Consider the following 13,192-nt stretch of genomic DNA (forward strand, 5'->3'; position numbering starts at 1 on the left):
GGCCCTTGCTGCCACCTGCAGGACATTGACGTCGCCTGGATATTAACTGGATAGTTAAATATATGTATATAGGTGGGGTGAAAAGGCAACATCTGTGATAGGAATGTGGAACTTTTTAAATTTTATTTTTGCAATGTTCTTGGTTTTGTGATTCTGTTTGTCTTTCTGAATAAACAAAATTGAGTGAGTGATCACCGAGTGACTCTTGTTCTTTGAATAAGCAGAGTAATGCGATTTAGATGCTGGAGGTACTGCAGCTTAACATCACAGAGTGTGCATTCAATTAAGCTTTTGTGTGACATTTCTCTTCAGCCACAACCAAATATACATGTAACCATATTGAACTACACAAAAATATATAATTCAATATCAAGATCCATAGGTTTTCTAGATGTCACATTTTTCGCTTTCATGCTGTGTATTTTCAAAATTCATGCATCCTTAAACTCGTATGAATGATATTTGTTCCACATTTGACTGACTGACTGACTATATGCTTGAATCCAGACTGAAGACATGTTTCCTAAGCTTAGTCCGTCATAAACAAGGCTGCTGGCGAAACTGCATGCTGTCGTACAGATGCCGTGTAAATGAGGTAGAAATCTGCTGAAGTCGTGCTCAGGCCAGCCTGCCTTACAGGCTGCATAGGCGATCGCCTAGGGCACCATTTGATTAGGGGACACAAAACAGCGATTGAGAAAAATCTAAACAAATACCTTTGTCTACATTCCGTGACATTACAGTTATTTACACTAATTTTAATACTTCACTTTTCTTGTGAATCGCCAGCTAGCTAGTTAGCAGCCGGATACCCTATGCCGCTGAAATGTTTTTAATATAAATTAATCGACAAAATTTGTTTTCTGCTGCCCTGTGTAGGGGAGGGAGGCAGAAGACCTAGGGCTGGCCCTGGTTAATGCCATGGATATAGCAAACAACAAGCTGAGCTTCCGGTCAGCAGAATACTGAGGAGGTGACCTACAATTAGCTTAATGACTCACAGATGGTGTGATGGAATGTATCGCTACTAAAAATATGCTTTAACAAGCTACTAATAAATCTGTCAATGAGTGCACGTTTAAGACAAACATGTAATTATACCTGTATCTCCCCAGGGAGGACATATGAATAATCTCCCCCAGAATAGAGGTTAAATTTGTGCCATAAATGATGTATAAAGGTTTTGCACAAGTTTTTCCACTCACCTGTACTCTACCAAGTGTGAAGTGATTTGATTTGATTTAAAGATTATGTGTATTAGGCTCTAAGGTGGCTTTTTTAGCAAGTCCTCAAAGTGATCTGAATAGATATGTAATAGAAATGTACGTTTGGCAGGAAATGGCCTCCTGATCGCTTTTGGTGCTGCAGTGTAATCCACTATATTCTGGCAGGTTTCCTACTCCATATAAACATGGATATTAGGGAATTGACTTCAATATATTTAGGACGTTAAAAAAAAAGGAACATAAAAAGTAGGAAATTAAGTCAAGGAAGAACATGTATTCTCACAGCAGAGATTCTGGCCTCAAGGGAGGACTTCAAGGAGCGTCATCGATCAAGGTCATCTCTGATCTTTCGCATTAGGTTATTAAAGTTGATAACAATGGCTACATTTGAATTCCTAGATGCACGAGTTAGTAAATGGAATCGATGGGTATAGATCCACTGACCTTGCCATGATAACTTATGAATGTATTTGCAGTTGTGAATCAAATCACTATTGAATAATTATTAAATTGCTCGAAATATTAATTACATTAGAGGTGTCACATTTCCGCTGAGTTTTGTTCTGTAGTCCAAAAGCATGCACTTAGGCTAATTGATGTCTCTTATGCGTGACTGTACTGGTACGTTCTGTGAAGGACTGGCACCCTGTACGGTTTGTACTCCTACTGTGTGGCTGGGGTAGACCCTGACCCACAAAAGAGGATTGAAGACGGATGGATTAATTATTAATTAGTGTGTCACAGTGGTAACTCTGTTGCCTGCAAGCTCATTTACTTGGTCTTTAAAGATTAATTTGGTGGAGCTAGAATCCAAGGTAGTATATTTGCATGGATTTAAAATGGACTATTAAGCAGGAGGTAACACATGATCTATAGCAGGATGGGTGCAATAAACATCCAGGTAAGGTAATTGAGGCATACACAGTAAGTCAGCGTAAGAAATTCTAAGTCAAGTTAAATTGCCTCTTTTGAATTATATTACTAAACGAACTACATGTTGCGGGTTGTGATGTGGATAGGAGGGTTTTACTTTTAAAATTTTAATTAAAAACAAATGATCTACTTTGCTTTCATGCTTACAGAGGCGAGTGATTTTTGCTTATAGTCTGGTCTGTACTGCACTTTGTTGTGGAAGCATATAACTCCAAGCCAATTTTACAAATACAGCCGAATTTATGCAGCTGTATAATGCATTTGGTTATAGTCAAATAATCCTAGTGATGCAATCGAAACTAATCATGCCATGCAGCTAGGGGATGCAATGTCCAGGACATGGTTGCAGTCAGTGTCCCCAGGAGCAGATTGTCTTGTGTTGGGGAGACGCCCTAGAGTAGGCATGGCCCTTGCATGTGATATAACGGGACAGATAAGAAGCACTTTGCTAATCTGTTGACAACCATGGGTAGGTGCGCTGCCAACATGCTCAGGTACTATTTATGGACGGTATGGTTGTATGCCTAACTGCTAGCACGGATGCCCATTGTCTCAATAAGAGTTTTGAGAAGTTATGAGAAGGGGAACATACATTTGGTGATCGGTAAAATGGCATGACGGATAATTACAAGTATTATTTCTCCAAGAATCGGCCTCGATTTTCTCATTTCCCACCAATTTCTTCCTGGTCAAATAGAAGCATGCAGCACCAGTCCCTTTCTGTTAAAGGTCAGGATTGGGGAGCTGGGTTTGCTGGGGTGATTACACCAAGTAAGGTTACCCCCAGTCCGATTGAAGGCATTTCCAATAAGAAAATCATAGTATTCAAGAGTTGTGTTTAGGGAAAAACAGCACAGGGAATGGGGGGGGGGGGTTGTGATGTCTGACTGAGGGACGTGTCAGTGCATTCAACAGCTGGTAGCATTAGAATCCCCCTCTTAATCACAAGTAAATGCCAGAAACCTCTTAAGCGCATGTTCACTATCCTGTCGTAAATGCATTTCAGCATGCTTTTGGGGAGAAATGCAACAGAAACCATCACTGGAATTGGCAGGGTGAGTGATTGACGCGTTATGCGTGAGGTCTACACGCTTTGGATCGGGCGAGAGAACCACGAAGGGGCTCCATATTCCACAGGACCACTGTCACGAAGACGACAAAGAAGACGACAAAGAGTTCCACTGGTTTCTCCTGGTTTGGACTAATGGCTCCCATGGGAAGTATGGATTCATGTGGGGTGGCCCAGATGCTTTACAGCTCGTCTTATTGTGTGGAGCACTTTGGTGAGGGCCGCCTCTTCACTCTGTTAGTCCCTTTGTTAGAGTCAAAATGGCTATCTTTTGTGTTTCGCTCTCCACTCCGTTGAATCCGTGGAGCTTGATTGAAATGAGGAGTTTCCATCCTCCAGAGTGCTGCTGGTACACATGTTTTTAGAACACGACGAAAATAGTCTCACAACCCACCAGTTGAGAAACAATGGTATAGGGTATACTGGTTTGATGATGTCTCAATAGTAATCAAGGGCTTTAGAGAACAGGAACAGACCGGGGCCCTAGAGTAACTGGGGTTAATGGCCTGGCTCATGGGCCCGCTTGTGACATCACGCAGCCTTGGGATTTGAACCAACAACCTTCTGATTACAGACACAGAGCCAAACACTACCTCCTATTACCTGAGATTAAACTGTACTTTTTTGAACATACTTTTAATTATATTTTTTCTGTGTATGTCTATTGTCCCACGTCTCAGCATGTCATGTTTAAATGTCTTTAAATTCTTTCTCTCCAAGTTAACCCACACCAAAGATTCACTGACCCTCCAAAAGCAACCATAAAATATAATTCTGCTCCACTGCTAAATCCTCATGTCACGTGAGTCTTGTGCTCTTTGGCGCACTGCCCAAGAAATCCAGCACCACGCTGAAATTATTATGAAGAAGAAATAAAATTTATTTCTTAAATACATTTGCCCCATCTGATTCAATTAAACCTAAAACCATCCCCTGCAGCCAATACTGAACTGAATTGAATCCAACAAAATTGTTTCATTTTAAAAAAATGTGCAAAATCACATGACATTGGGAAATATTGTTTATTATGAGGCATGAAAGAGATGGGTGTCACACCTGTTTCTGATTGGTAATCATTTAATTGGGATGGTATGAGATCCTATTATGAGCCAGTGGTGATTAGTTTTGAATCAAGACTGAATCACTGCAACAGGCTTTCACAAGAACAATGCCATCTTAAAGATACAGAACATCTCTAGTTCCTTAATATTTTTTGGTTTGTGATTGTCGACTGCCTCCTTCAACTCACACCACAGGTTTTCAATTAGGTTCAAATCTTCAGACTTGGATGGCCATTGAAAAAATCTGAGTGTTAATTTTGGGGTCATTATGTTGTTGAATGTTCCATCCACTGCTGATTTTCGACTTTCTGGCAGAGGCAGATAAATTTTGGTCTAAAATTTCCTGGTATTTAGTGGAATTCATTCTGCCATTAATCTTCACCTGCAGCAAAGCAGCCCCAAAACATCAGTGATGCACCGCCATATTTCACAGCGGGTCTCAGGTACCTTTATTTTCACGCCCATGCATCCTCTGCCCGACAAATTAAGCATTGCTAATAATTCTGGAGCTGACTGAGTATGTCCATATAGACATTCAGGGAGTTGCATTTCGACTGGAAGATGTTTCAAATAGTGCATTCAAAACAATTTTTCAAAATGTCAAAAGCTTCATTGTCCCACATTTTGAGAACCACCACTTGGTTTTGTGTATCATCCAAACGTTCATTCATACAGATTGTTTAATACCCTAAATAACACAAATACTGTAACATGAGCTTAAAGGGACACAGACTGAAATTTTTCAAACATATTAAGTATCGGGGGCGGCATGGTGGTGCAGTGGTTAGCACTGTTGCCTCACACCTCTGGGACCCGGGTTCGAGTCTCCGCCTGGGTTACATGTGTGTGGAGTTTGCATGTTCTCCCCATGTCGTCGTGGGGTTTCCTCCGGGTACTCCGGTTTCTCCCCACAGTCCAAAAACATGCTGAGGCTAAGTGGAGTTACTAATTTGCCCGTCGGTGTGCATGTGTGTGTGAATGGTGTGTAAGAGTGCCCTGCGATGGGCTGGCCCCCCATCCTGGGTTGTTCCCTGCCTCGTGCCCACTGCTTCCGGGATAGGCTCCGGACCCCCCGCGACCCAGTAGGATGAGCGATTTGGAAAATGTATGGATGGATATTAAGTATCCAGATATGTGTTAAGTTGGGAGATGCAGGATTTCAGATATTCGGTGTATGATCAGTGTTAAGTCTACCATGCAAGTTTATGCAAAAAAATGTATACAGAAATTCTATTAACTGATTGGGCATTTTGTAGTCAAAATTTGCAGGTATCCATGTTATACAGACCATCAGCTGAGCAGAAGTGACAGCAAGTCTGCGGCAACTCATCAAGAAACAAAAATACAGGGGCAAATGCCACTGATCTTATGTAATTGATATCTTTACATGTATCCCTTTCCCAAACAAAATAGATACATATAGTAAAACTCAATTGGTTTTGGTATGTCAGAAAATATACAGTGTCCTACAAAGAACAAACGGCAGCCCTCTGAAAGACACCCGGAACAGCAGTTCCTAAATTTGTTCAGACACATTTCACTATTATTGTATCAATATTGTGAGCCCGTTTCCTCGGTGTCCCTCATGTACCCAGCTGTCGAAATAGATCTACCTGGCTGTAGTTCAGCATCAGAGTGAGAAACCAATTCTCCCAGCACATAGCTCTTCCTGTCCTGTCCTCATTTGCTCTCTTCTGCATTTCCTAGTCTGCCTACAACACCGGCCCCATTTACCAGAAAACAATGTTTCTGAAAAAAAAAAACCCTCATAATTTCTCATACATTGTGCAGCCTTTAGTAGTCAGCCAGAAAACTCCAACCCTAATCACGTTTGCAAGGGAGCAGGCTTCCTTTGTTAAGCTGTGTTTTCCCTATATTGCACAAAAAGCTCTTACTGTGTGATTTTAAAAATATATTTTGTTTTTTTTGACCTACATGGTGCAGAAGTCAACAAAAATCAAATCAGTAAAATCATTAATCTTCTAACAGGGATGCAGGGATGGGTGTAAAATAATGTATTAGTTTATTTTAAAACCGTAACTGTAAACCTACACTGGCAGCTCCAAAATCCCCATAGGAATGAAGGGGGAATAAAACTATACGAAAATGAACAAAATCAACGCTTCACACCTGCAGTTAATCAATCAGTATCTTCACAGCTGGACAGAACCATGTGACACGAAGAAGGAGGTGACGTGGATCTGGACCTGGAGGCATCGTCTTTTCAGGGCAAACAGTAGAAGGTGAGATATGAAAATGGGGAGTTTAAGCCAATATTAAAGGACAAAATAGATGCTGAGCAACACAAATCTGTAGTCTGCTAACAGGAAGGGCAATTAGGACTAGGATGCCTTTATCTGGGCTTACTAGGTGGAGAACATACTCTTAAAAGTTCAGTAACACTTTACATAAAGCAGTCATCATAATGCATTATATATATATATATATATATATATATATATATATATATATACACTATATAGTATATCATGTCTATAACTATTTAAAAAAAAGGTATAACATATTACAGTCATGTTTATCATGCTTTATGAATGCTCTTTGAAGCTGTCATCTATAATGCACACTTCATAATGCATTATAACGGTCAGTATAAGAATTAAGGATACTTTGTACTGAAGTATGAAGGCATCTATAATCCATTATACGTGACTGTTTTAAGTAAAGTGTTGCCAAAGTTCTTTTCATGAACATCTTTTTGTATAAATGAAGTGACGATTTGAGTTAACATCTAAAATACACAATTGCAAGGCAGTGATAAGGCAGAGAGAGAGAGCTCACACTGATACAGCACATTGCCACACCCACCACACGACAAACCACCTCAGGGATGAGAACCCAAGTGCAGTCAGACACCAGTGGGGTATTTCAGACGGCTGGAATGCCAATCCTACCATCAACCCCCAATTTTTTTCCCCTGTTAGTTGGAGGACCTGCTTGCAGGGCTGGATGTAGATTAAAATCATACCCAGGATGGAGCAATTGCAGGTTAAGGGCCTTGCTCATGGGCCCAGCAGAATAGAACCACTCCTGGCATTCATGGGATTCAAACTGGCAGCCTTCTGATTGCCAGAAGAGATCCCAAGCCTCAAAGCCACCCTCTATAGCAGACTTGATAAGACAGACTTATCTGGTCCAGTTTCTGCTACACAGGTTACCTGCTGCAAGTATCGTCGTCCTTTATAACCATGTTCAACTCTAGATGGCTGCCCTCAATAACCACCTATACCTCAAGTTATAATAAGTCGCTCAAAGCTCCTTTTAACCAAGCTCATTCTACCCAGTGTTTCATTGTACTGTCTTGGGGTTGTTCATGCTTACTTACTCAGTGTTGGTGTTGGTTCTTGGCTGTATCGTTTCTCCTTTTTTAGCACAAGCCAGCCATCTCATCTATATGCTTCATGGTGAATGGGCCCAATCCTTTCACCCCTAAAAGAAAAAAATCAGAGACCAACCTATCAAATATGAATAGTCTGACAGGGAAAATGACCTGGCACTCTGTGTATGGACGCAGTTTGGGGTATATTCATTTTGGTCTCCGTGAAAATCATTTAGAGAGTTATTAACAAAGAGATATATCTTTTAAATTATGTTCAATGTCTTTGACAATATTTGTCTCCATTAGCAGTATGCTTATTTATCAGTTATTCAATCTGCGGTTAGCTTGCTGTTTTGAAATTGCCATCCAGGATGTTTCCTGGTGCTACTGGTGTCCTATTCTTCTTGAAATAAGCCTCCCCCTGTGACCCCTACTGGATAAGTGGCTGGAAGATGGATGGTTTGAAATTGCAGGAAAATGGCCCTCCCTGCTTCCAACAAACTGGTCTCCATTCCACCATTTACTGTGGACCGTACCATCATCAGTTTCTCCTTTAAATAAACATGAGCCTTCACAAGTGTAAACATGCGTGCGATTGAGGTTCGTATGGTGTACATAATAATGTTTATTTTGACTCTGTGTTAATGATGATTAATTATAATTGTGAGTTTTCGGAAGAAGAAACTTATATGACGAATAATTAAGGAGTACTGTATTACTTCATTTCCAGGTTTAATCAAACCTTTCATTAAACCAACTTCACTGAGCATACAACTAAAAGCACAAGTGCAAGCATTCCCTCCCTCATTTATATAGGAATTGCAATAAGGAATGCATGAATTTATAAATGACAGCCTCATTATTTTCCTTTGAGGTGTTTCCTTCTTTTTCATAGATGTTGTAGTAACACACAAGTACTTTGATTTCATTATTCATTTTCTCTATTTTTACTTTCTTAAGGGTGATTTGTGATCACAGCATGCCTCACAGCAATTCAGCAAAAGGCTGAGGAAGAAAAAAAAAATACTCAATCTGCCTGTTACCCTGTGAATTTAAATCCAGATAACCAATTACGCGTGTGCTATAAGAAACAGCTTTACACATGCTTGTTCATGCAAATATCTAGCAACACCTCAATGCAAAGGCATCATTCGGAAACTGATCAAAAGCTTCAGTTTATGAAAATATTTTATAAATGATACGTTTATAGCATATGAAAACAGGGCAAAAGGTGCTTTAATTGACTTTCACCGTGGCATGGTTGAGAGTTTACAGAGAATGGCGCATGAAAAAAAAGCAGCGAGTGGCTATTCTGTGAGTGGGAATGCTTTGTTGATGATGGAGGTCAGGTGAAAATGACCAGACTGGTTTGAGCTGACAGGAAAGCTAATTTGAAAAACTACAGTTTACAAGTGCAGTGCATCTCTGAATGCACAACACGTCAAACCCTGAAGCAGATAAGTTACAGTAGCAGAAGACCACAGGAGGTTCTACTCCTCTCCTCTAAGAGCAGGACACCGAGGCTACAACAGCAGAAGGCTACAGCAGGTTCTGCTCCTGTTGAATCTCAATTTCTGCAGTGATACACATGGTTGGGTCAGAATTTGATGCAAAGAACATAAATGCAGAGACCCCAACCTGCTTTGTGCCAAAAGTTCAGGCGGATGGTGATGGTGTAATGATGTGTGTGTTGTTTTCTTGGCACGCATTGGGCTGCCTAATACCAACTGAGTATTGTTTAAATGCTGCAATCTTCTAATGGCTACTTCCAGCAGGAAAACGTGTCATGTCACAAAGAACAAGTCAACTTTAATTTTATGAACGTGACAATGACATTAGTACACTTCAATGGCTTCCTCAGTCACCGGATCTGAATCCAAAAGAGCAGCTAGGAATGGGCCTAAAGTGGCAGGCGAATGTATTTATACACACTCAATGGCTACTTTAAGTAGACCCATCTAATATCACCTTGGACCAATAGATTTAGATTTCAGACCAGTCTTTTCTTGTTACAATGAGTGAGTCTGGTTTTCTTCTCTGATTAATAAGGTGTCTTCACACCTTATTAGAGCCAGAAATATCATTGATTGGATGTTTTTTGTTTATTGTGTCATTCTCTTGTCTTTAGACCAATGCTTCCCAACCCTGTCCTTGCGGTGGGAATTTCTGAGATGCTGGAATCACCATGCATAGCACCAACAATCTCACCATGCATTCTTCAGGCATCTTCTGCATCTTCTCCAAGGCTTTCTCTCTAAAGCTTTTTCACTCTCTCTACATGCTCTGTGTATGCAGCTAGAATAATATGATTTGCTGTTTGGGGGGGGGGGGGGGTAGGTTGTTTGCATACATATTTCATTGTATTTGCAAAACCTCATTAGTCATGGTTGGCTCAAACTCCTATAGAGCAGAGGCCATAAAAATAAGTGAGAAATTTAACTGATTATTATGTGAAGTTTATGATAAATGATGTTCTAATACATTAATTTATAAAAATGAGGTTCATAAACATATACAAATGCCATTTTAAAATAATTTCAATGCCAAAATCTAAGAAGATTATATCCAAAAATGGGATTATGACAATTAAAAAGTTTAATGAACATCTTTATAGATCAGATATTAACCGTAATATCCAATATATTGTCATTGTTCGGAACACACCAGCTAATGTATACTCCCAGAAAAAATAGGTAAACATTTCTCCCTCCAGGGTCTGCCAATTGTACCCTTAGCTGTAGGTAATTGTAGTTTTAAAGGTACAGGAATGGACTCTGAGGGACATTTCTGTACCACTGATGGTACATTAATGCTGCTTGTACCTTTGGGATGTTCCTCAGAGTCCATTTCTGTACCTCAAAAGGTACAATTACAAAGGTACAGCCCCAGTGACAAGCAAAGGTACACTTTTTTACCCTTTTTTCTGAGAGTGTAAATAATCAAAAATATATCTGGCAAAGCTAAACAATCATTTTGTTTAGTTTTGATTTGTTGGATTTTCCTCTTTTATTAAACAAGAATAGTTCTAAAAGCGTTTTGTGGCTGAAATTGATTTTACTGACAAATTCGTATCCTGGCTGCTTGTTGCTGTCCTTCCATTGGCTGTAGGGTGTACAGCATATGGAAAGACTATACAGTACAGCAAACTGTAGGACGTGCATCATAAAAGGGAAATGCTGTTAATTTTTAGGCTCCAGTAGAGCTACTATAAGTAAAATTATGGCCCTGAGAGGTTTCCAAAGTTTCTTCAGAAAATCCCTTTATGTTGTTAATTTTGTATATCCTTAACAAAGAATTCAGTGCTTTTTAGGGTCTGCACTGTTATTTCATTCATACACGCTCTGCGATATATATATTTTTAATAATATATTTGTATTTATTTATACTTTTAATACAAATTGAACGTTTTTTTGGGGTGGGGACAAATTGGGGTATGCAGACATTTACTCCTTTCTCAACTTTCTCGATGGGATGGCTGTGAAGGTGACATATTTACAGCCCCCCCCCCCCTCCGAAAAAAAGCTAATAAAATGTTGTGCGTTTAATACTTAACCTGTCTTAATTTAGACTTTCATGTATTTATGCATTTCGTGATAATTATGAAGCTTGAAAACGAACAGTTTTCGCAACACCGCCAGGTGGCAGCGCCAAATAGATTGTAAAAATAAGCTTTCTGAGTGGACGTGATTGCTGAAGGTCTGTTTTTCCTTTATGCCAGCTCTTGAGTTGTCATACCGCGCTGCAGTATCGGGACAGAGGCTTGGAAAACATCGCTGGTAGTCGGAAAATACGACGGCCGTAGCCGAAGGAAAAAAACGTGCAGGACACCTACCAGATATTTATTGCGTGTTGCTTGGAAAGACTTGCCGAAGAGAAGAGCGAAACATGAATAGCTTCTGGATACACATCATTTGGATCGTGGGATTCGCTTTGCTTTTTGGATTTCAAGGTAAAGCCAACATTTCGAGGTTTCGAAAAAAAAGAAAAAATTCTGCATAGATGCTACAGCCGTCTCCTCGTGTGACAGCTGGACGACTTCCGTTCTTTTTTTTAGTTAATTTTAAAATGAATGGTGATCAATGCGCAGTATTCTTTTCAGGTTGCTAGTAAAGCTGCCATTGCTGCAGTCTTTAATAGATGCATGCCTGCGGCATACTAATATCATAATCCTTTTTTTCAAAGCCTGCACGTTTTGTAGGCACAAAAACAAACATATTATAATTCCTCATATTTTAGCTAACATATAACAACGCATCGTTCATCATTTAATTTGACTTGAAATTTAAATAAAAAGGCTAAAATAGAGCAGATTATGTATGCAAACAATATGGATAATTGTTTTAAATTAAACTGAAACATTAATTCTTTTCCTTATCTTTAGTGGAACTTGTTTATGCCTCATCGTAGTTCATTGTTAGGTCTTGCAAGCTAATTACGTATGCCTGTGGAGATAGTTTATTATGCGAAGCAAAATGTACGCTTGGCTTAAGACACGATTGATTTAATTTTTGCAAACGCTTGAGACATATTGCCCATAAGACAGTTTGATGAGTGACAGTTATTGCTCAACAAATTATATTTACCGTCACCTCTACCTTAAATGCAGAATTGGGCAGGATTTTTTCCCCATAAATGACATTTCCAATCAGCCGTAGTTTCACCTGCTTTAACTTTAAAATGACAGGGCGAAAAAGAAGGTTACTGCCTTAAGTTTTGTGTATAATAACTATATATATCTAAGGACGATTGACGTCACCTTAGTGGTACTACACAGGGGCGACTACTGCACTGAGAAGAGGTATTCCTTAACATCCCTCACCCTTTTATCAACGTGTAAACCCAGATTATCCCACTACAAATGTACATACATTGTTTATTTAAAAATATTTGTACACCGAAAATATTTAATAGCATACATTATAAAACATTCATTATGTGGGTTTAGGGTTAGAGTTAGTAAAAAATTCTGCTTGTGGAAAAGTAAGATTTCTAATCATGTTTTATGCAAAGAGTGTTTACAATTTAACTGCTGATACATTATTGCAATGTGGTAATTTATTGTGAAATATTTAACTTTTTTCCTTTCCATAGGAAGAAATTGTGATTTCTCTACCATAGCTATTCAGATAGTTGATGATTCAATGCTCGTATTTTTCAGATTTCACTTATTAATGTTTTTATCAGTCAGATAAAAAACATTTATAATGAAAAACACAGAGATAGTAGGCATCATAAATATTTCTGGATTTTTTGTTCTTTAAGGAAAAAAAGCTTTTAAGAAGTCCGAATTTTTCCTGTTTGAAATACTGCTTGGCATTAATATAATCGACATGAGATCATTTTTTAGTTTTTTAGTTTTTAGTTAGTTTGTTTGCTCAGCATGGGGTCGGAAACCTATGTCATGTTTTAATGCAAGTGTCAGCGATCCCTTTCCTACATTGCCACAGTTTTGTAAAGATTAATAGATTTGATTGGGTGAACACTAAAGTCCAAACGACCTAAATGAAGTCATTTCCAATGGTACTTCCAGAAGCGGTCCACAAGGTGGGTTTGGAGCTTGTCCGCC

The 13,192-nt window shown here is 39.2% G+C and overlaps 1 protein-coding gene across 1 annotated transcript in view; it reads left to right on the top strand.

Moving 5' to 3' along the window:
• The first annotated feature begins 11,314 nt into the window (after positions 1–11,314).
• LOC125711976 (limbic system associated membrane protein) overlaps positions 11,315–13,192 on the top strand; it is a 241,602-nt gene continuing 239,724 nt past the window's right edge. The window contains exon 1 of the mRNA XM_048981539.1: positions 11,315–11,575. Coding sequence (XP_048837496.1) covers positions 11,512–11,575 — 64 coding nt within the window. The 5' untranslated portion in view covers positions 11,315–11,511. The remainder of the gene's footprint in view (positions 11,576–13,192) is intronic.

Source organism: Brienomyrus brachyistius, chromosome 17 (assembly GCF_023856365.1).
Source record: "Brienomyrus brachyistius isolate T26 chromosome 17, BBRACH_0.4, whole genome shotgun sequence".
Classification (NCBI taxonomy): Eukaryota; Metazoa; Chordata; class Actinopteri; order Osteoglossiformes; family Mormyridae; genus Brienomyrus; species Brienomyrus brachyistius.